Source organism: Nomascus leucogenys, unplaced genomic scaffold (genome assembly GCF_006542625.1).
Source record: "Nomascus leucogenys isolate Asia unplaced genomic scaffold, Asia_NLE_v1 Super-Scaffold_285, whole genome shotgun sequence".
Lineage (NCBI taxonomy): Eukaryota > Metazoa > Chordata > Mammalia > Primates > Hylobatidae > Nomascus > Nomascus leucogenys.
The window spans coordinates 3410893-3435131 of record NW_022095770.1 but is presented as its reverse complement, the minus strand read 5'-3'; the positions used below and the strand labels follow the sequence as shown (position 1 = coordinate 3435131).

Sequence of the window (24239 nt, the reverse complement as noted above, 5' to 3'; positions counted from 1 at the left end):
CAGAGTGAGACTTCGTCTCAAACAAAAAAAAAAAGAGAAAAGAAATATGCCCAGGGCTCATGTACCCTCTGAATACACACAACTTTCTTGAATATTTCTTTCTTCTGAGTTAAAGGGCACTCATGTTCCTTCTGGAGAAAAACTATCTCTCCATTGGTATATCTCACGATATTCAGTAGGATGCCATTGCTATTTATGACAAAGTAGTGACCAGAAATACTAAGCATACAAACACTGGCATAACCTAATTTGGGAAAGATGCTTTCCTAGGAGGAAGATCTGTAAGCTTTCTGTATGCCAAATTCTGTTTTCCCTTCTGTTCACATTATAAATGTGATTCTGTGGAAAACATATTGGACCCCAAGTTTCTTTATTTGTTTGAACATTTACTGAATGTTGACAAGGCTACAGATATGAATAAGTCATTATGTCTTCAAGGAGCTCATACTTTGAGATATAGATAAGAGAAGCCCACAACTCTAACACACAGTAGGCTCAGACAAGGGATTAAATAAATACAAAGTGTTATTAAAGTTCATAAGTGAAAGGGAGCAGACATAATAAAAACATGCTTAAACAAACAGCAAACTTGTTACAAAATAAGTTTAAGAGAAATGTATAATAAATATTGATAATACTAGAAGTAAGAAAAAGGAACAATGCAACTGGAATTATTTTCACATATAAGCATAGTAGCTTAACAAAAAGATGATAGCAGAAGAAATGAACTGAAAAGTTACCCTCTTTTTATTTAACTCCTTCCCAATCTTCAATAAAATATTTGCTAAGTTCCCATTAATACAAAAAATAGTCAAAGACACTGAATCCCGTGGCACTGAGGCTGGGCTGAAGTAGGAAGGTAACTAGAAGCTCTGCAGTGGCACTCCTTTCAGCTGAGCCATGACCAAACACATGCAGGAGTGAAAGACACACGTTTCACAAAACCCATCACTAAGAGCCCCTGAAAATGTGGTCACCATGGATTCAGTGTTTGATTTATGAATATCCGAAGTTTCTAATTTCTGCATATTATAATGTATATTCTGTGAACTCTAAGATACCATTCTAAACAATGGTTCACTTTTCTCAAGCCTGAAATGACAAAAATACAGTGGACACCTAAACAATTAATATGAGGTTTAGGTTCAGTTAAAAGATGTGATTGGCCGGGAGCGGTGGCTCATGCCTATAATCCCAGCACTTTGGGAGGCTGAGGCGGGCGGATCACCTGAGGTTGGGAGTTCGAGACCAGCCTGATCAACATGGTGAAACCCCGTCTCTACTAAAAATACACCAGGCATGGTGGCGCATGCCTGTAATCTCAGCTACTCAGGAGGCTGAGGCAGGAGAATCGCTTGAACCCGGGAGGCTGAGGTTGCGGTGAGCCGAGATCACACCATTGCACTTCAGCCTGGGCAACAACAGCGAAATTCCGTCTCAAAAAAAAAGAAAGGTGTGATTACAACTTACAGTAACACAAAAAGGCATTTCAGTGATAAATTAAATTTTGTAATGTAAGCTTTGATTCACACAGTGGTTAATCAATGGAGGACACAGAAGTTATTTTCAGGTAATAAATTATTGTAAATGTTTATAATTTATTCTAGAGCTGGGATCAGTAACTATGGCCTGAGGTACAAGTCTGACCATAGCCTGCTTCTGTGTGGGCCCAGGAGGTAGGAATGGTTTTTACATTTTTTAAGGGTTGTAAGAAATACAAAAAATAGTATGTGACAGAGACCATATGTGGCCTGCAAAGTCTAAATATTTACTATCTGGCCCTTTACAAAAAAGTTTGCAGACCACTGTTCTACAGTAAAAATCGCAAGTCATTCAAATACAGGCTACTATATTATTCAACAAAAACTGTCTTCAGAACAATGAGCTGAAAAATTAAAGACAAACAAACAAACAAACAGTGATCAACATTAGGTAGCATATGTTTGGCCCTAAGATGCTAAAGAACTTACATGATCTAAATGGATGAGTTATTTTTTCATCAGCAAGAGACAACCATATTTAAAAAAAAAAACACACATTTCCATAGCATTTTTACTGCAACCAGAATAAGCACATTCCTCTTTCTTTGGTATTTTTAGTAAAGGTATATTTCCAGAGAGGAAAGACCTGATGTTACCTGCGGGCACAGACTGCTCCTGAGTGCTTTTCAGTTCCACATTTGTTTGTATATCTGAAAAGAAAGAGGTTATAAATATTAGCTACTTAGGGTACATTTCTACAGGTTTGAGCATTCCAAATTTAATAAGGGATACCATTTTGGAAAACTTAGCAGCAGAATTCCTCTTTCAGAGCAAGATTACTCTTTCTCTATACTCTCCCTAAAAGCCTTTCAAGGAGCATGAAAAAAAAAAATATTGATGCAGCAATGTTACCCTAAGAACTTTCTGCCAGAGATCTACTTACACCAAGAACAATATGCAAAAAGTGGGTCCCATTAGAAATAATTTCATATATTCTTTATTCTTCCCCCAATATTTTATTATGAACACTCTTGAGCACACGGAAAAAAAGAGTTCAAAGTGGTATATATATATATATATATATATGTATATATGTATATATATGTATATATATGTATATATGTATATATGTATATATATGTATATATATGTATATATGTATATAGGTATATATATGTATATATGTATATATATGTGTATATATGTATATATATATAGACACACACACACATATATAATGAAATACTATTCAGCCATTAAAAAGAATAAAATCATGTCATTTGCAGCAATATGGATGGAGCTGGAAGTCACTATGTTAAGTGAAATAAGTCAGGCACAGAAAGACAAATATCACATGTTCTCATTCATATATGAGAGCAAAAATGTTGATCTCATGGAGGTGGAAAGTAGAATGATAGACAGGGTGTGTGGGTGGGAATGGGGGATGAAGAGAGGTTAGTTAATGGGTAAAACATATAGTTACATAGAAGGCATAACCTCTAATGTTTGACAGCAGAGTAGGGTGACTATAGTTAACAACGATGTATTATGTATTTCAAAATAGCTAGAAGAGAGGACTCGAATTGTTTCCAACACATAGAAATGATAAATGCTCAAGGTGATAAACATTCCAAATTCCCTGACTTGATTATTATATATTCTATGCATGTAACAAACTATCACATGTGCCCCATAAATATGTAAAATATTATGTATCAATAAAAAATAAAAAAAAAGAACTGCACAGTTGAACATCCATTACTCACCCTCTGGATTCTACAATTAACATTTTGCTATTTTTGCTTTCTCACATATCTTTCCACCCATTCATCTCTCAATCCATTCATCGATCCAGCTTTTTTGATGCATTTCAAAATAAGTTGCAGATATCAGTATACCTCAGTTCTAACATTTCAGCATGATTATTATTAACTAAAATTCAATATCTGTTTACAAGATTTTAAAAAGTAAATTTTACATACAGTGATATGCACGGATCTTAAGTGTACCATTCAATGAGTTTTTAAAAACGCATATCCTCATGTAATGCAAAGCCCTATCAAGATACAGAACATTACCATCATCCCAGAAAAGCTCCCTCACATCTCTTCCTAGTCAATTCCCACCCACATACTCCAGAGACAACTACTGTTTTGACTTTTTCCACCATAGATTAGTTTAGCCTATTTTAGAACTTCATAAAAACAGAATTACACAGACATATGGTATAAATTATTTTGCCCGAGGCTTCTTTCACTCAACATAATGTTTTGAGATACATCCATTCTGTGGTGTTTATCAGTACTTCATTCTTTTTTATTGCTAAGTAGTATTCCATATGAATATCCCAGTTTGTTTATCCATTCTCCTATTGATGGACACCTAGACTGTTTCCAGTTTGGGCTATTTATAAGTCAAACTACTATGATATTCCTTTTTAAAATAATAAACTTTTAAATTTTAGAGTAGTTTTAAATTTATGGAAAAATTGCAAAGATAGCACAGAGAGTTCCCGTATACCCCACACCCAATTTCCCCTATTATTAACATCTTATATTAGTATGGTACATCTGTTATAATTAATGAACATATATTCATACATTATTACTATCTAAGTATTCAGATTTCCTTAGTTTTCATCTAATGTCCTTTTTCTGTTGCAGGATCCCTTCCAGGATCCCACATTACATTTAGTCATCTTGTCTCCTTAGGCTCCTCTTGGTTGGGACAGTTTCTCTGACTTTCCTTGTTTTGATGATCTTGACAGTTTTGAGTACTGATCAGGTATTTTGTAGAATGTCCCTCAACTGGGATGTGTTTGTTTTTCTCATGATTAGACTGCAGTATGATCATCCTTGCACAAGTATTTCTGTGGTCATATGCTTTCATGTCTCTTGAGTCAATACCTAGGTGTGGAATTACTGGGTTATAGGGTAGGAGGCATACATCTAGTTTCAACACAGTGAAACTAGAACTTGTTCAAAAGTGCTTCTTCCCTCTACTTTGGGCTTAACTTGCTCTGTTTCTGCCCTCTTAAGGTGAAATTTTAGTGACTGACTATTCCTTTCTTCTTTTCTAATTATAAACATTTAAAGCTATAAGTTTCCCTGTAAGCATTGCTTTAGCTGCATCTCATAAATACTGATGTTTTGATTATAATTCATTTTTAATTTCCCTCGAGACTTCTGTGATCCACTGGTTATTTGTAAGTGTTTAATTTCCAGATATTTGGGGGAATTCGGGAATTCTTTAGCTAACTTGTTATTGAAGTCAAATTCCATTGCACTACAGTCAGAGAACACAGTCTGTGTGACTGTAGTCCTTTTAAAAGTATTAAGACTTGTGTTCTTGGTGAATGTGCCATGTGTAGTTGAGACATATGTATGTTCTGGTTTTTGGTGGTTTTCTCTGTTTGTTTTGTTTTGCTTTGCAGATCTGGCTAAGGCTTTATTTTGGAGGAAAAAAAATGATGTAATTGTTTTGTAGCTGGAGGCATGGGCAAGGGGGGTATCCCAGGCAGTAAACTCCCCAAGGGTGGGCTGAGGGTTAGGGCTGAGCCTCAGGTGGGTCTCCTGTTCCCTATACTCCCCTGCACAGTGGCCTCCTCCACAGGCTCTGGGGCAGCCACGGAAGGGGGTAGGCTGGGAGGGGCTGCTGTGGCCTTTCACCTGGGCAGGACATTAGAGGACTGGGACACCAGCTTCCCATTGCGGTCTTGATCTTCTTCACAACCACAGCCCTAGAGAAGCGGGCACAGCTAAAGGAGCTGGAGTCCCAGCCAGAGTCAAAGCTGGATACCAAGCCATAGCTGAGGCCAGGGCTTGTAAGGCCCCTGTAGGCTGAGCTCAGCCCACCTGAATAGCCCCTGGTGGTCTTCATATGGATACTCATGCTCTGCATCCCAGACTTCAGCTGGCTCTCTTTGCACTCTAGCAGCTTCCTGTAGGTGGTGATCTCAATGTCCAGGGCCAGCTTGATGGTCCTCAGCTCCTGGTACTTGAGCAGCCTTAGCGCCACGTCCTGCTTGGCCCGCTGTAGGGCGGACTCCAGCTTGGACCCCTTGGCATTGGCATCCTTAATGGACCGCTCCCCACACATACACAATGGCGGCCTCCAGGGAAGCCCTCTGGCCTTTGAGGCCCTCAGTCTCAGAGTGGAGCCGGCTGATGTTCTGGTTTATCTTGGAGATCTCCGTCTTTGTACAACGCAGGTCATCCCTGTGCTTCCCAGGCAGGGTCTGCAGCTCCTCATACTTGATCTGGTGCATGCTGTCAGCCTTGGCCTGGCTGCGGTTGGCGATCTTCTCATACTGGGCCTCGACCTCAGCAATGATGCCGTCCATGTCTAAGGAGCGGCTGTTGTGCGTGGACAGCCCCACAGATGTGTCCAAGATCTGGGACTGGAGCTCCCGGATCTCCTCTTCATACAGCTGCCTGAGGAAGCTGATCTTGTCAGCTTGCCATCCAGGTGAGATTCCAGCTCCACCCTGTTCATGTACGCCTCATCCGCATCCTTCTTGATGAGGACAATTTTATTCTCCATCTCTGTACACTTATTGATCTCGTCCTCGTACTTGTTCTTGAAGTCCTCCACCAGCCCCTGCATGTTGCCAAATCCGCCTCCAGTTTCAGCTTCTCCTGGCCTAGAGTGTCCAGCTGCCACAGAAGGTTGTTGATGTAGCTATTGGACATGTTGTCCATGCTGCTCCAAGCCATCTTCTGCTGCTGCAGGAGGCTCTACTTGGTCTGCAGCATCTTGTTCTGCTGCTTCAGGAACCGCGATGAAGGGGGCAAACTTGTTGAGGGTCTTGATCTGTTCCTTATCCTGAGTGCACACGGCTTGGATGTTGGGGTCCACCTCCAGCTTAAGGGGGCTCAGCAGGCTGCGGTTGACCATGACGGCTGTGATGCCTCCTATAACCACAGCTTGGCCATAGCCTCCACCCAGACCCATGCTGGCACCCAGGACACCCTGGACACTGCTGCTGCTGCTTCCCACTTGGGAGAAGCTCGAGGAACTGATGCAGGCACTGGGTCTACTCATGTAGGAGTGGCTGCTGAAGGTCCCGGGGCCAGAGGTGGACACCCTGTAGAACTTCTGGGTCACCCTGATGGACATGGTGGAGGCAGGAGTGGAGGCAGGTGGGCAGAACCAGGGGAAGATTCAATAAGGAGTGGAGAAGCTTCTTCTAGGTATTCTGCAGTTCTCAAGTGTACTGTTTAATAAATGTTAATTAAATCAAGGTAGTTGACAATGTCATTCAGATCTATGGATATACTAATTTTTGACTAGTTGTTTAGTTGCTGAAAAAGGAGTATTAAAATCTCCAAATATGACTGTTGATTTGTCTATTTCTCTCTGTTCTAGGGACTATAAAATATATCTTTAATTTTCCAGTCTTCTTAGAGTTAAAATTATACACTTCACATAAAATGTAGAAAGCTTGCAACCATTTAGGCCCATTTCCTACCCTCCAACCTTTAAACTATAGTTATCATATGTATCACATCTGCATATACTTTAAACCTTACCATACAATGCTAATTCTTGCTTTGAATAGTCATATTGTATTTTAAAGATTAAGATGAAAAAATAGTTCTTTCTATTTACCCACATATTTAACATTTCTGGTGCCTTTTTTTTTTTATTTTTCTGAGATAGGGTCTCACTGTGTTGCCAGGCTGGGGTGCAGTGGCACAATCATGGTTCACTGCAGCCTCGACCTCCTGGGCTCAAGCAATCCTCCCACCTCAGCCTCCCAAGTAGCTGGGACTATAGAAGCACCACCATGCCTGGCTAATTAAAAAAATTTTTTTTGTAGGAACGGGGGTCTCACTATGGTGCCCAGGTTGGTCTCAAACTCCTGGGCTCAAGTGATCCTCCCACCTCAGCCTCCCAAAGTGTTAGGATTACAGGTGTGAGCCACTGTGCCGGGCCTGGTGCTTTTCATTTTTTCATAAAGATTTGAGTTCTGATCTGGTATCATGTCCCTACAGTCTAAAGAACTTTAGCATTTTTAGTAGTGCAATTATCTGAGGGACTTTTCTTAGTTTTCATTTATTTGGAAATGTCTTTACTTTGTCTTCAATCTTACAGGATATTTTTACTAGATATAGAATTCTGCGTTTACAGGGTTTTTTTCTTAATTTTTTTTTTTTTTCTTTAAGAGACAAGGTCTTACTGTGTTGCCAAGGCTGATCTCAAACTCCTGGCCTCAAGCCATCCTCTCACCTCAGTTGCCCAAAATGGGATTAGAGGATGAACCACCACACCTGGCCCAGTTTTTTTTTCTCTTCCAGCTCTTTTAAGATGGCATTCCACTGTCTTCTGTCTTCTATTGTTTCTTTCTTTTTCTTTTTTTTTTTTTGAGACGGAGTCTCGCTCTGTTGACCGGCTGGAGTGCAGTGGTGCAATCTCCGCTCACTGCAAGCTCTGCCTCCCGGGTTCACGCCATTCTCCCGCCTCAGCCTCCCGAGTAGCTGGGACTACAGGCACCCACCACCATGCCTGGCTAATTTTTGTATTTTTTTTTTTAGTAGAGACGGGGTTTCATCTTGTTAGCCAGGATGGTCTCGATCTCCTAACCTCATAATCCACCCGTCTCGGCCTCCCAAAGTGCTGGATTACAGGCATTAGCCACCACACCTGGCCTGTCTTCTATTGTTTCTGATGAGAAGTCAGTGATATCTTGTGTTGTTGTTTTCCTATAGGTAATGTGTTCCTTTTCTCTAAGTGCTTTCAAGATTTTTCTCTTTACTTTTGGCTTTCAGCAGTTTGACCATAATATTCCTAGCTGTAATTTTATTTGCATATATCCCGCTTGGGTTCATGGAACTTCTTAATCTGTAAAGTTATGTTTTTCACCAAACTTAAGAAATTTTCAGCCATTATTTCTTCAAATATTTTTTCTGTTCCATTCTCCTCCCCTTTTCCTTCTGTAAGTTCAATTATATGTGTGTTAGATCTTTTCATATTTTCCCACAGTTCCCTGAGACTTTGTCATTTTAGCCCCCCACAATGTTATTTTCTCTGATATTCAGAATGATTTCTATTTTCATATCTTCAAGTTCATTTACTCTTTCTTCTGTCATCTTAATTTGCTGTTAAGCCTATCTAATGAGTTTCCTTTTTCAGATATTGTAATTTTTAGTTCTAGAATTTCCATTTAGTTCATTTTAATTTCTCTGCTGAGGTTTTCTATTTGTTAATTAAAAGCATATTTTCCTTTACATCCTTTTCATTTTTCTCTAAATGCTTTCAAATATTTTTTCTGTTCCATTCTCCCACCCTTTTCCTTCTATAACTTCAATTACAGAAGTGTAATTATTATAGTTTATACAAATTCTTGTCTGCCAGTTCCGTTATGTATGCCATCTTGAGGTCAGTTACCATTGATTTCCTTTTCTCTTGAGTATGGGTCATATTTTCCTGCTTCTTCATATGACTACATAATTTTGGATTGTATGCTGGACACTGTGAATGATATATTACATAAATTGTGAATTCTATATGTTCCTCTGAAGCATGTAGGAATTTTTCTTTGTTTGTTTTACTTGTTTTTTAAGAGATAGGATTTTGCTCTGTTGCCCAGGCTTGAGTGCAGTGGCATGATCATAGCTCACTGTAACCTTAAACTCCTGGGCTCAAGCAGTCCTCCTGCCTGAGTCTACTGAATACCTAGGACTACAGGTGTGTGCCACCACATCTGGCTCTTAAAGTTTTTTGTAGTGACAGAGTCTCACTATGTTGCCCAGGCTTGTCTTGAACTCCTGGCCTTAAGGGATCCTCGCCTTAGCTTCCCAAAGAGCTGGGATTATAGGCATGAGCCACCATGCCCAGCCCTTTTTCTTTTAATTTTCTTTCTTTTTTTCGTATTTTTTGAAATGAAAAGTCTCATGTTTGTTACTGAATGCAGTCAACCAACGCGTTCATAAGAGATTCAGAGAGAAACAATATATTCCCAATAAAACATGTTCAACTCTCTAGACAGTGGTGACATTTTCAGCTTGATATGGTAACATGATTGTGACCTTGAGACAGCATAAATATGTGTGCCATCTCGTGCAATTCCTTACAGACCCAGCTTGGTTCTTTTCCAATGTCTCCTTTTGGAGTTGTACCTGATTTTATTACCAGTTTTCATCTAAATCCACTGGGGAATGGGACGATTTTCTTTTTGTTTCTTGGCCAGGAATCACTTAATCCTGAAAGTCTTGTGAGAAGACATGGTGAGAAGCGGAGGCAAGCACACACCACAATGGCAGAGAAAGGAAGAGAGGACTCTTTCTTTATTTTTATTTTTTTTAGACAGGGTCTGACTCTGTTGCCAGGCTGGAGTGCAGTGGTATGATTTGAGCCCTCTTCATCCTAGGCTCAATCAATCCTCCCACTTCTGCCTCCTGAGTAGCCGGGACTACAGGTGCAATCACAGCTCACTACAACCTTGACCTCCCCAGGCTCAGGTGATCCTCCCACCTTAGCCTCTAGAGTAGCTGGGACTACAGGTAAGTGTCACCATGCCCAGCTAATTTTTGTATTTCCTGTAGAGAGGGGGTCTCGCCATGTTGCCCAGGCTGGTCTCAAACTCCTGGCCTCAGGTAATCCTCCCGCTTTGGCCTCCCAAAGTGCTAGGGTTACAGACTTGAGCCACAATGCCTGACCAGACTTTTTACTTTTTAAACCTTGCAAGTAACTTGCCTTGGCTTAAACTCAAACTCTGTCTCACCTGTTGTGGGCAGCAGCTGGGGTGACTAAATGTCCCAATATGCCTAGATTGAGGGGTTTCCTAGAACACAGAACTTTCAAAGTCCCACAGAAACTGGGATGAGTTAGTCACCTTTGCAGAAGTATAAATCTGTTTAGTTATTTTAGCCTCAGTTGGGCTATTTAGAGTGTAACTCTACACATTAGTGGATCAGTCAGAGAATTTATATCCAAAAAAGCCCTCTCTGGCTTTCTCCACTCCAGAATGTCTCCCCTCACTTCCCAGTTGCTGGGGTTGTTATGGTTTGTCAAAACTGTGAATTTTCTATCAAAGTTTTAGCCACTCTGAGGCTGAAATGGGGGCCTGCCCTTGGATAAAAGGCCATAAAACAGGCTGCTTTTGGTCATTTTTCCAATGCTTTCAGGTGATAATTTTTTTTTTATATTTTGTCCAGAATCTATCATTCTTATCCGTGGAAAGGTTGGTTCAATAGGAGGTACTACTCCATTACAGAAATTAAAACTCTCCTTTGTTCTTTATTTTGACTGTGACCATTTACTCAAAACTATTTAGAAAAGTACTGATTTAAAATGGTCTATAATCAGGTCATATTTCAATTTTTAGTTTAAAAAATACAGTCACTATAGTTACATTGTATTCTAATTTAAAACTTTTAATATGTTAGCCATTAGAGTTTACCAACAAAGCATAAAGGCAGGGGAAATACACATAGTTTAAAAATACACAAAGGGGAAGCTTGGCATGGGATGTCAAAATCCAAGCTGGATGAGAAAAATGTCCATGCAATGAATAGGGGTAGCCCAGGGTGGGCTGCTGGAGACCAGCCAGCATGAAGAGCGTGTCCATGCAGGGTGAGGCAGTATGAATGAGGTAAGGAGGGTTTCAGGCCCCGTGCAGTGGCTCATGCCTGTAGTCTCAACATTTTGGGAGGCCAAGGTGGGCAGGTTGCTTGAGCCCAGGAGTTCAAGACCAGCCTGGGCAACATGGTGAAACCCCGTCTCTACAAAAAATACAAAAATTAGCCAGGCATGTTGGCATGAGCCTGTAGTCCCAGTTACTCGGGAGACTGAGGTGGGAGGATCACTTGAGCCCTGGAAGTCGAGGCTGCAGTGAGATGAGACAGTGCCACTGCAGTCCAGCCTGGGCAACAGAGAGATTCTGTCTGGAACAAAAAAAAAAAGAGGCAAGTTTCCACGTGGAGGGACAGACAGCATGAAAAGTCAGAGCTCAAACAGTATAAGAGGACATGCAGGGCGGAGGACTGCCTAGCCTGGACTGCTGGAGCCTGAAAGGGAATGAAGAGGGGAATGAAGAGGGAATGAAGTGGCTGGCAGCCCCCACTAGAAGCTAAATGGAATGAGGAGAACTTCGATGCCAGGAGTAGTCCAGTGCAAAGTACCAAAACTCGAGTGGGGTGAAGAGGGCATCTACATTTTAGGGGCAGTTCTGCATGGAGATGTCAGAGCTCAAGCAGTTGAGAAGAATGTCCGCACAGAGTGGAGGCCACAGTATGGGATTATCAAAACCAAATGAGTCAAGCAGAACAACTGTGCTGAGTAGGAGATGCCAAGTGCCAATGGGTGACTGGTTGTATTACATAATGGAGGAATGGTCAAATAAGTAAACATAATAAGGATAATGAGAGCCAGGTTTTTCTGTGAGAGAAAGGAGTTACAAATATGGAAGCCTGTGGTCCTGTATTGGAAGTGGATGTACTGGCATGAACTCATGGCTTCTACTACATATAAAAAGATAGGCCAGGCAAGGTGACTCACGCCTGTAATCCCAGCATTTTGGGAGGCCAAGGCAGGAGGATTGCTTGACGCCAGGAGTTCAAGACTAGCCTGGGCAACATAGTGAGACCCTGTCTCTACAAAAAACTATTAAAATTAGAAGGGTGCGGTGAAGTGCACCTGTAGTCCTAGCTACTCAGGAGGCTGAAGCAGGAGAATCACTTGAACTCACAAGTTCAAGGCTACAGTGAGCTATGAAGGTGCCACTGCACTCCAGCCTGGATGACAACAAAGAAAAAAAAAAAAAGATAAAATATGTGTGTATATGGGCATACATAAATACAGTCCCTTTCCCCGTTCACTGAGAGCACCTAGGAACAGTGAAACTACAATAGCTTCTAGATATTAATTTCTAAATATTATTCTCCATTTAAAGGAATGAGGCTCCCTGAAGAAATGGTTTACTCCAAGATGGGCATAGTGGCTCACTCCTATAATCCCGACGCTTTGGGAGGCTGAGGCAGGTGGATCATTTGAGGCTCGCCTCAGCCTCAAGTATTTGAGACAAGACTGGCCAACATGGCGAAACCCCATCTCTACTAGAAATACAAAAATTAGCCAGGCATGGTGGCGCATGCCTGTAGTACCAGCTACTGGGGTGGCTAAGGCATGAGAATTGAAAGTATGAGTCAGGAACATTTTGCTGTGCCAGCAGGCAAGGAAGTGCTCACAGAATGCCCACTTATCTTTTTAAGTGGATATCTTAAAAAGAATAGAGCAGTCATCTTGAAGGGGTTTCCATGGGCCAAATCTGGGACAAGGGAGCATAAAATAATAATAGTATTAGACTATAACCCGTTGAAAAAAACCCCAGAAATTCATGAGTACATTCTGATGTTAATAAATGAATAAATTAAAAGTGTGATGACAAATGGGATATTTATATAGTTTCAAATTGCTTCTCTCCAAAAATACTTATTAATTACAAGGTTGAAAGAAAAGAGCACCTATATAATTGAAAAGCCTGTTTGATATCACTGTAACTGAGGAAAGTTACATGTGGTCATCATCAGTAATGGGACAAACAAAAATTATGTGCCTTCTGATAGTGAGTAGAACACAGCATCACTTCTGTGATATTCCTGCCAAATATGCAAAACACGAATCAAACCATAAAGAAACAACCAAACTCGAATTTGCAGGGATAGTTTACAAAGCAGCTGCCTTATAATCCTCAAAAGTTTCAAGGTCATGAAAGACTGAGGAACTGTTCCAAACTGAAGGAGAGGAAAGAGACATGACAACGAAAAGCAATGTGTGATTCTGAACCGAAATATCTTGTGGTAAAAACATCATAGAAGCAACTGGAGAAACCTGAATGGGGTCTGAGGACTGAATGGTAGTAATGTTGATTTCCTGGTTTTGATGATTTTATTGTGAAGGCAGGGCACATACACTAAAGCATAGGAGAGGGATAGAGCACCGTGTCAGCAACTTACTTTCAAAACTTGCAGAAAAAAAGTTTTTTTGTGCTGTATTGCAACTTTTCTGTAAGTTCGATAGTGTTTTTTAAAAACGCTAACTATGAAACTTTCAAATGCATGCTGAAGATTCTTAACGGAGGGAAAAAAAAGAAAGAACGAAAACTAGCTCAAAGCTTTCACATGAGCAACCTTCATGTGGGAACATCTTTTAGTCACTACACAGAAAGACAGCTTTTGATTTGGTGAACTAAAGGCAAAATGTCTTGGTCCCCTGAACATTTTAAACCCTCTGACATTTAAATAGCTCTCAATATTTTTAAAGTGTCCTTTGTGTACTGTAAATAACACCAGAAGTAACTGAGTGTAGTTTCGAAGAGAAAAATGAGATTCTGACTACCTTAGCATTCATAACAGGAGAATCGCTTGAACCTGGGGGGCAGAGGTTACAGTGAGCCGAGATGGCACCACTGCACTCCAGCCTGGGTGACAGAGTGAGACTCCGTCTCTTAAAAAAAAAAAAAAGAGATAGGAAAACCATCTGTGATCAGGCCACATGAATGTTCTTCTTAGCTACTAAATTAAAACACAACAACAAGATAGATTGAAGTATATTTCCCCCCTAAACTTCAAGGTATTTATAAGAACATGAAGCCCATTCAAAGATAGGGGTGGACAGATGGTGAAGGAACTCCCAACTGAAGACCAGAAACTTGTTAAATATTTCTAAATGCAGCAAAAACATCTTAGTTTTTAATTAATCATTTTGTAACTTCTTTACACTTCAGTCCCCCCTAACAAACCCACAAAAAGTTTCCATTTGATGGGGTCTACTGTGGTCTTTTTAATGTGTAGGCTGTCAACATAGCTTTGAAATATTTTCCAAAAGAATGCTCTAAAAAGTTAAATAGGAAGAGTCCCTATATTGCTTTTGATAGAAATATAGTTTCCTGTACTGGTGTTTATACATATCCGGGGCAAATGATGGAAGAATCTTGGAGTGGGTTAAATTTGTTGAAATATAAATCTCATCAATTTTCTACATTTCTCCTGTTATTTGAACAGGGAAAGCATGCTCCTGCGTCAAGGCCTTTGCATTTACCCTTCCCCCTGACTATAATGCTTTCCTCTTAGAAGCCACTTGGCTCAATTTCTCTTTTCATTCAAGTATCTGCTTAAAAGTCACCTATTCAAACAAGGTTTACCTAATTACCCTACATAAAATGTCATCTTCCATTGTCATTTTCTTTCCTCTTACCTTGCTTTATTTTTCTTTATAAAATTTTTTCATTATCACCATCATTCATTTTTGAGACAGAGTTTTGTTTTTTTATTTTTTATTTTTTATTTTTTTGCTCTTGTTGCCCAGGCTGGGGTGCAATGGCACGATGCAATGGCGCGATCTTGGTTCACCGCAACCTCCGCCTGCCCAATTCAAGTGATTCTCCTGCCTTAGCCTCCCGAGTAGCTGGGATTACAGGCATGCGACACCATGCTCGGCTAATTTTGTATTTTTAGTAGAGATGGGGTTTCTCTATGTTGGTCAGGCTGGTCTCGAACTCCCAACCTCAGGTAATCCGCCTGCCTCGGCCTCCCAGATCACCATCACTCATTTTTTTAAATCTGTCTTTCCCCACAAGAATGTAAGCTCCATGGGAACAGTGATGTTGTCTGTTTTGTATTGCTGTATCTTCAGCCCCCACACTAGTGTCTGCTCATGATGGACACTGAATAAATATTTGTTGAATGAACAAGTGAAGTTTTATATCTCTATTGTTGATCCCTATGAATGCACTAGATGAAGGTTTTGCAAACTATAGCTCACTGCCTGTTATTGTACTGCCTGTGAACTAAGAATGGTTTTTACATCTTTAAATGGTTTTTAAAAATCAGAAGAATACACTTGAACATTTTACAAAATTCAAATTACAGTGTTCATCAATAAAGTTTTATTGGAGGCCGGGCACGGTGGCTCATGCCTATAATCCCAGCACTTTGGAAGGCCGAGGCAGGTGGATCACTTGAGGTCAGGAGTTCGAGACCAGCCTGGTCAACATGGTGAAACCCCGTCTTTACAAAAAAATACAAATATTAGCCAGGTGTGGTAGCAGGTGCCTATAATCTCAGCTACTCAGGAGGGGGAGGCAGGAGAATCGCTTGAACCTGGGAGGCAGAGGTTGCAGTGAGCGGAGATCGCGCCACTGCACTCCAGCCTGGGCAACAGAGCGAGACTCCGTCTCTCACACACACAAAATATACATTCCCAAAATATAAAAATGCCTACAAAATCAGGCCGAGCGTGGTGGCTCACGCCTGTAATCTCAGCACTTTGGGAGGCTGAGGCGGGCGGATCACAAGGTCAGGAGATCGGACCATCCTGGCTAACACAGTGAAACCCTGTCTCTACTAAAAATACAAAAAAAATTAGCCGGGCATGGTGGTACATGCCTGTAGTCCCAGCTACTCGGGAGGCTGAGGCAGGAGAATGGCGTGAACCCGGGAGGCGGAGCTTGCAGTGAGCCGAGATCACGCCACTGCACTCCAGCCTGGGCCACGGAGTGAGATTCCGTCTCAGGAAAAAAAAAAAATGCCTACAAAATCAGTAAGAAAAAAGACAACCCAATTAAAAAAAAAAATCCAGCCAGGTGTGGTGGCACATGCCTGTAATCCCAGCACTTTGGGAGGCCAAGGCAGGCGGATCACCTGAGGTCAGGAGTTTGAGACCAGCCTGGCTAACATGGTGAAACCGCATCTCTACTAAAAATACAAAAATTAGCCAAGCGGGGCGGTGGGCACCTGTAATCTCAGCTACTCAGGAGGCTGAGGCAGGAGAATCGCTGGGAGGTGGAGGTTGCAGTAAGCCAAGATTGCACCACTGAACTCCAGCCTGGGCAACAGAGCGAGACTCCGTCTCAGGAAAAAAAAAAAAAAAAAAAAATATATATATATATATATATGTATCTATATATATATATATATGTATCTATATATATATATATATGTATCTATATATATAGACAGAGAGAGAGAGAAAAAGAGAGAGAGACAGAGAGAGGGAGGGTCTTGCTCTGTCACTCAGGCTGGAGTGCAGTAGTGTGATCATGGCTCATTGCAGACTTGACCTCCCAGTATTGGGACTACAGGTGCACACGACTAGGCCTGGCTAATTTTTGTACTTTTTCTTGTAGAGACGGGGTTTCACCATGTTGCTCAGGGTGGTCTTGATCTCCTGGGCTCAAGTGATCTGCCTGCTTCGGTCTCCCAAAGTGCTGGAATTACAGGCGTGAGCCACTGTGCCTGGCCACCTAGGTATATATTCAAGAGACATGAATACATATATGTCCACCAAAAGACATGCAAAAGAATGTTTGTAATACAGCCAAACATTGGAAACAATTAATTGTCCATCAACAGCAGAAGGTACAAATTGTGGTATATCCATACTATTCAATAATAAAAGAGAGTGAACTACTAACAAATATAACAACTTGGATGGATCTCAAAAATCTATTGAGGAAAAGAAGCTAGACCCCAGAAAAGCATATATTGTATAATTAATTTATATGAAATCCAACAACAGGAAAACTATCTATAAGGATACAAGTCTGAGTAGTGATTAATTTGGGGCAAAGGGGGAAATTAACAATAAATGGACAGAAGGAAACCTTCTGAGGTGGTGCAAATGTTCTATATATTGATCTGGAATGTTGTATATAGGTGAAAAATAATCAAGCTATATACAAAAGATATGTGCACTTTAATTGTATGTTATTCCTTAATTTAAAGAAAATCCATTGAACACTCACACATCTCCAAATATCTAAATCCTAAACCTAAGAAATGCAATTATAACAGTATCTTCTTGCTTTTGAAAAAAACTTTGAATTTCAAGAGTTTCTCATGATTCTGTTACAGAATTTTTATAAGTTGCATCTACACCAAACACTCACTGAATGGGCTCCATACATAGCTTAAAAATCATGTGGTACAGAAATTGATTTACATGTCATGCATAAACTAAACATGAAGATATTTTCAGTGATCACTAATTCCCCAAACTTCCCTGCAAATTGGGATTTCAAAATGTTTCGATATTGGTATTTTTCTTTCAATAAACTTACACTACAGATAGTGTAAATGTCACTCATCTTTGAAAAACAAAAACAAACAAAACCTCTCTTAATCCACATTTCCCTCCAGCAAAATCCCACTGATTTCTCTTCTTCACCCTCATAGCTAAACTTCTGGAAAAAATGGTCTGTAATCAACGTTTCTACTTCCTCTATTCCCATTCCCACTCTAACCACTTCGATTTGGTTTCCATCCCCACCACTCCACAGAAACCACTTTTGTCAAGGTCACTAGCAAGTGTTATGTTGCCAAAACCAACCACACTCTTTGTCCTTATCTTGCTTGATTTCTCAGCCACATTCAACATAGCTGACCACCCACTCCTTCATGAAATACTCCCCTTTCTTGAATTCCGTTACACCACACTCTGCTGGTTTTCTTCCTGTCTCACTGGCTGCTCTTTCTCTTTTGCTGGCTTCTCCTCTACTGACCAAATGAGATATGTCTCCAGGCACTATCCTGAGAGCCCTTCTCTCAATGTATTCTGTGTTTAGGTGATCCCATTCATTCCCTTGGCTTTAAATATCATTGGCTGGGCACAGTGGCTCACGCCCATAATCCCCAGCACTTTGGGAGGCCAGGGCAGACAGATCAAGAGGTCAGGAGTTCGAGACCAGCCTGACCAACAAGGTGAAACCCTGTTCTCTACTAAAAATACAAAAACTAGCCAGGTGTGGTGGCGCGCGCCTATAATCTCAGCTACTCAGAAGGCTGAGGCAGGAGAATCGCTTGAACCCCAGAGGCAGATGTTGCAGTGAGCCAAGATCACACCACTGCAATCCAGCCTGGGTGACAGAGTAAGACTACATCTCAAAAAAAAAAAAAAAAAAAAAATCATCTATGTGCTGAAGAAGACAGCCAAAGCCAAATTCCTATCACTAGCCAGACCTCTTCTTTAGAGGAGAGGTCCCTGACCCTGCCTCCTACCATTACTCTCCATATTAGCATTCTTTTTATTTCCTTCATGGCACTTAGCATAAATTTAATTATTTCAATTGTTATTACTTGTTCTTTGGTCTGTCTTCCTTACCTTACCAAATTCCATAAGGGCCAAAGTTTTGTCTGGCTTTTTTACCACTGTATTGCCAGTATTTTGCATATGTGACACAAAACAGGTATTCAATAAATAGTTTTAGAATGAAGAATGAAGATTTCTGACTTTTGAATTATATTGTATAATAAATGTTGTATTACAAGATTCATCAAAATTAAACGTTATAAAACTGTCGTTCTTCAACTATCTTTTAAAATCTTTTAAACAATAAAAAGCATACGTTAAGTATGTATGTGAAGATGACCCACCACTGATGCAATGTTGGCTATCAGAGTGATGATAGGTTTTGCTGATACTGTTTAAACTGTAGGCAATGCTTGTCAAAAAATTTTTTATTTTAAAAAAATAACAGGCCAGGAGCGGTGGCTCATGCCTGTAATTCCAGCACTTTGGGAGGCCAAGGGAGGTGGATCACCTGAGGTCAGGAGTTCGAGACTAGCCTGACCAACATGGAGAAACTCTGTCTCTACTAAAAATACAAAATTAGCCAGGCGTGGTGGCGCATGCCTGTAATCCTAGCTACTCGGGAGGCTGAGGTAGGAGAATCGCTTGGACCTGTGAGGTGAAGGTTGCAGTGAGCTGAGATCACACCATTCCCTTCCAGCCTGGGCAATAAGAGCGAAACTCGGTTTAAAAAAAAAAAAAAGGCCGAGCACGGTGGCTCACGCCTGTAATCCCAGCACTTTGGGAGGCCGAGGAAGGTGGATCACGAGGTCTGGAGTTGGAGAACAGCCTGGCCAATATGGTGAAACCCTGTCTCTACTAAAAATACAAAATTAGCTGGGCGTGGTGGCGCATGCCTGTAATCCCAGCTACTCAGGAGGCTGAGGCAGGAGAATCGCTTGAACCCGGGAGGCAGAGGTTGCAGTGAGCCGAGATCACGCCACTGCATTCCAGCCTGGGTGACAGAGCAAGACTCCGTCTCAAACAAAAAAACAAAGTCCCAATTGTAATATAAAGGTGAAATAAATGAGTAAATAATATTCTATATTTCAAAATGTAATGCACCAGCACAATTATTCCAGAAGACAGATAAGGTAGATAGACATATTTGTAGAATCACCATGAATGCAACAGCTAAATGCAGAAGGATGCATGCTGCATCAATTAAAAAAAAAAACAACAAGCAAGGAAATAAAATTTAAAAAACAAGGAAATAAAGCCATGGATTAAATGAAAAACAATAATAATAATGGTAAAAGAGGCTAAGCTCTAAACTAAACAAAAAAATCATCCTCTCTCAATGTAGGTGGTAATTCCAATCCTAGATAAATTCAAGTGTACTAAAACCAGGCAAAAATGCTTCATGTTTGAACATAAAATGGAGTTAGAGTCTAGAAGTCATTAGACAGCACAAAATGTCACTATGTTTCAGAAAAGGAAGGTATACCTCTTAGAATGAGGGATGGCTTCCTAAAGGAGATGGCGTTTAGAATAGACCATAATGGATGAGTGAGGATTTCAGTTGGCATGATTGTGGTGCTATTAACAGTGTTGGGAAGTCAGGAGAAGTTGGTTTGGATTGGAGAGAAAATTAGTTCATTCTTGGACTTGTTGAGTTGGAAGAACAGCATTAGAAAAATGGGGAGTGAGGGAAACCAATGCCTGAACAGGGAACACTAAGCAGCAGTCCCCGAGTCACATTACAGGACAGAAGATACCACTGGAAAGGTACTGAAGCTATGTTGTGGAGTATCTTAAATGTCCAACTAAAAAATATTTAAAATGGTGTCTGAGTAGGAGAATAACTTTATATTTTAGGAAGATCATTCTGGCAGCAATCCTCAAAACAGATTAAAAGAGGCACGTCTAGATATATGGTTACTGGTAAGAAAAACATGTAATGGTCTAAATCAGTCGTTTTCAAAATGTGTTTTATGGAATCCAGGGTTGCAGAGGGCTGCCACAGGGCTGATCTATGGCAAGAGGAAGATAGGCTTAGCAGTGGTCTCTTGCTGCTTCTCCAATCTCTCATTTGGAACATTACACTTGCATCTGATCCCACATAAGATTTTGGTATAAATGGTGTCCTGTTGCAAAAAAACAAGTTTTTGTCTTGTTTTTGTGTCTAATCCTAACTCTTGTTGAAACGTGAGACTAACAGTGAAATACCTCAAGGTCATCATATAATCATCAAGTCTCACTGTGTAGAGTAGTAGTTATAAAATCTATAAGCACTACATGAATTCCTAATATCAACTTGTTCAATCTTTATTTGTCCTATTATATAGATTGGATCTCCCTCCCCAAATTGGATTACGTGTAAAAATGTTCTAGTTGCTTAGGTCTGGGGCAACTAAGTCCATACTAGGTCATTGATGTTTGCAATGGATAGCTATAGAGTCCTTTGAGAATCTCCAAATTCCTTTTATTGAGATGTGCATACTATGCTATTGGCTTGGCACACTTAGAAGCTGTGTACTTGTGTGTGCATTCTGGTCTCCTAGCCCTACTAATTCAAATCTGAAAAATTAGTCGGGCAGTATTGGCACATGCCTGTAATCCCAGCTACTCAGGAGGCTGAGGCAGGAGTGCTTCACCTTATTATTTCAGAACAGTTTTTAATTAAACTATTCCCAGAAACTTGAGAAACGATGATAAATAATCTTTGCTTCAAAGTTGAATCACAAAAATATTTAACATTCATTTTATTTCATTCTGAACATAAAAATCAAACAAGAATTGCCCCAACTTTATTATAAGCCTTTAAGATTTATAATATACAATGATGATGTAACATGTATTATAATATACAATGTATATTGTATATGTACATTATAACATGTACATTGTATATGTACAATATAACATGTATATTATAAATCTTTTAAATGCTTGTAAGGTTACATGTTACATGTCTTTGTTAGTGAGTAGTTGATTACTATACTGTGACAGAAGCATGTCCCAAGCAGCTGAGCCTTAGCCTTTACAGGCACTTAATAAAGTACAGAGAATAAGACAGTTAGAAATATTCTTATTTATTTATTTATTTATTTAGAGACGGAGTCTGGCTCTGTCACCCAGGCTGGAGTGCAGTGGTGCAATCTCCACGCACTGCAACCTCAGCCTCACAGGTTCAAGCAATTCTCCCGCTTCAGCCTCCCAAGTAACTGGGATTACAGGCACGTGCCACCACACCCGGCTCATTTTTGTATTTTTAGTAGAGATGAGGTTTCACCATGTTGGCCAGGCCAGTCACAAACTGTTAATAATATTCTCACTTAAATAACTTTTACAGCGCGGTGGCTCATGCCTGTAATCCCAACACTTTGGGATGCCAAGGCGGGCGGATCATCTGAGATCAGGAGTTCGAGATCAGCCTGGCCAACATGGCAAAATATTGTCTCTACTAAAAGTACAAAAATTAGCTGGGCTTGGTAGCGGGTGCCTGTAATCCCAGCTGCTCGGGAGGCTGAGGCAGGAGAATTGCTTGAACCTGGGAGGCAGAGGTTGCAATGAGCCAAGATTGCACCACTGCACTCCAGCCTGGGCGACAAGAGCAAGACTCCATCTCAAAATAATAATAATAATAATTTAACATGAGAAAATATGCACAGGAGAAAAAAGACCAGCAGCACCATGATTTTACCCATCACGTTTATAAAATGTTAATATTTGGAAAAAAAAGTCTTATTTTGAGGTCAGAGGATAAATTTACACACTGATCATCTTCCATACTTTAAAGTCTGGAATTTCATGTGAAATTCAAATGAAATTTAAATCAAGTTGGCCCGTGAAGCACATTTGTGGCACTGCCTACACTGTATGTAAGCATATAAATCAACTATTAGTGATTTTTCGCAGTCTAGGTCAAGGGATTTCTTAACTAAGAGATAGAGGTAGATGACAGCAAAAATGATTAGTTGTTATATATTATAAAAAATTAGTTACTTCCAGTTTTCATACTGGACAATATTTTCCATCAGTTATGATGTAATTCCATATCCATAAAAATGTTATAAGTTTGTGAGAGTGATCTTTTTCTCATATCCACAGACTCCTAGAGGAAATTGTTCTGATGTGCCAAATAGTCTGGTAAATTAATAGTCTCTCTAATAGACATTACTTCTTAAATGAACTGATGTTGCTGTGATAGAGTATTCAAATTAAGTGATGTTCAACAATTTTAAGAATCAAAACATCTATTGTGAAGAAATGGTTTATTGTGGAAACCACAGTGCTTCCCTGAAATAAAAAATGTACCAAAATTATTAAATAAAGCCAAAAGTTAGAAGACGTTGTACTTTGTGGGGGGCGTGGATTAGAAAAATGGCCTTCTTCACCCGTTGGATTTAGCCAATACTTCAATCTCTTCTACTAAACCTTTAACAGTACCTTTAACAAATTAGCCAGCAAAATTTACCAATTTCAATGTCTCTATTTTCCTTCCTCCCTTTACTATAAAAGCTGGGCAAGAAAAGAGTCAAATGACCAAACACACAGGCAACTCATTCATTAATTTATTAAACAAATATGACTACAGGCCTACTATGTGCTGGGGACTGGGTTGGGTACTAGTTACCACCGATTATAAAAAGATCCCTAGCTACGCATGGTGGCACATGCCTCTAGTCCCAGCTACTCAAGAGGATGAGGTGGGAGGATCGCTTGAGCCCAGGAGTTTGAGATGAGCCTGCAATGTACACAGACCTCATCTCAAAAATTAAAAAAAAAAAAAAAAGAGAGCGATCCCTAAACTTTGGAAAATAACAGTCTAGAAGGGGCTATAGGTGTATTAATCAACAAAATAAACAAGAAATCTAGTTGTATAATCCTTAGATAATTCAAAGTAGAAAAATAATAGTTTTGTACTGTTTCATGAGTGACAGTATTGAAATGTTTTCCATTTCTTATTTTAAAAGTTTCCTTCATTGGCCGGGCATTGGTGGCTCACATCTGTAATCCTAGCACTTTAGGAGGCCAAGGCAGGAGAATCTTTTGTGCTCAGGAGTTCAAGACCAGCCTGGGCAACATAGCGAGACCCTGCTCTATTGAAAAAGAAAGAAAGAAAGAAAGAAAGAAAGGAAGAAAGAAAGAAAGAAAGAAAGAAAGAAAGAAAGAAAGAAAGAAAGAAAGAAAAGAAAGAAGGAAAAGTTTCCTTTGTAAACCCACAATAACCTAATGTGCCAAAAATTTCATCTCTAAGAACACTACTAAGTACAAATTGTGACATAGTGCCAATTCCACTGTTACAAAAAATCACTCAGTAAGCTGATTTTAAGTAGACAATAAGTAAAGAGGAATGCACTTTGTTTCATATCCATTATCAAGTACCTAGTTTTTTGGTTGTTTGTTTGTTTTGGGATGGGGTCTCACTCTGTCACCCAGGCTGGAGTGCAGTGGCGTGATCTTGGCTCACTGCAACCTCCGCCTCCCAGGTTCAACCAATTCTCCTGTCTCAGCCTCCCGAGTAGCTGGGACTACAGGTGCCTGTAACCATCAAGTATCCAGTTTTTAAATATCTCCTGGATTGGACACATATCTAATATAATATTGTCAGATGGTATTGGTATTTAATATAATATGGTAATTCTATATTATTTTCATTTACTCTATACCACTTTGGACTTAAATTTTTTGTTGTTGTTGTTGAGACAGGTTCTCACTCTGTTGCCCAAGCTGGAGTGCAGTGGC

At 40.1% G+C, this 24239-nt stretch overlaps 1 protein-coding gene and 1 pseudogene across 15 annotated transcripts in view; both read right to left on the bottom strand.

The window, feature by feature from the left end:
• Nucleotides 1-24239, bottom strand: part of IKZF3 (IKAROS family zinc finger 3) — a 103088-nt gene that overhangs the window by 73409 nt on the left and 5440 nt on the right. For all 15 annotated transcript variants that reach the window (XM_030808175.1, XM_004091394.3, XM_030808170.1 and 12 more), the window contains exon 2: nucleotides 2138-2191. Coding sequence is in view for 13 of the 15 variants with exons in the window: in XM_004091394.3 (XP_004091442.1) it covers nucleotides 2138-2191 (54 nt within the window). In the remaining 2 variants the exon portion in view is untranslated. The remainder of the gene's footprint in view (nucleotides 1-2137; nucleotides 2192-24239) is intronic.
• Nucleotides 9553-9708, bottom strand: LOC100606402 (annotated as a pseudogene).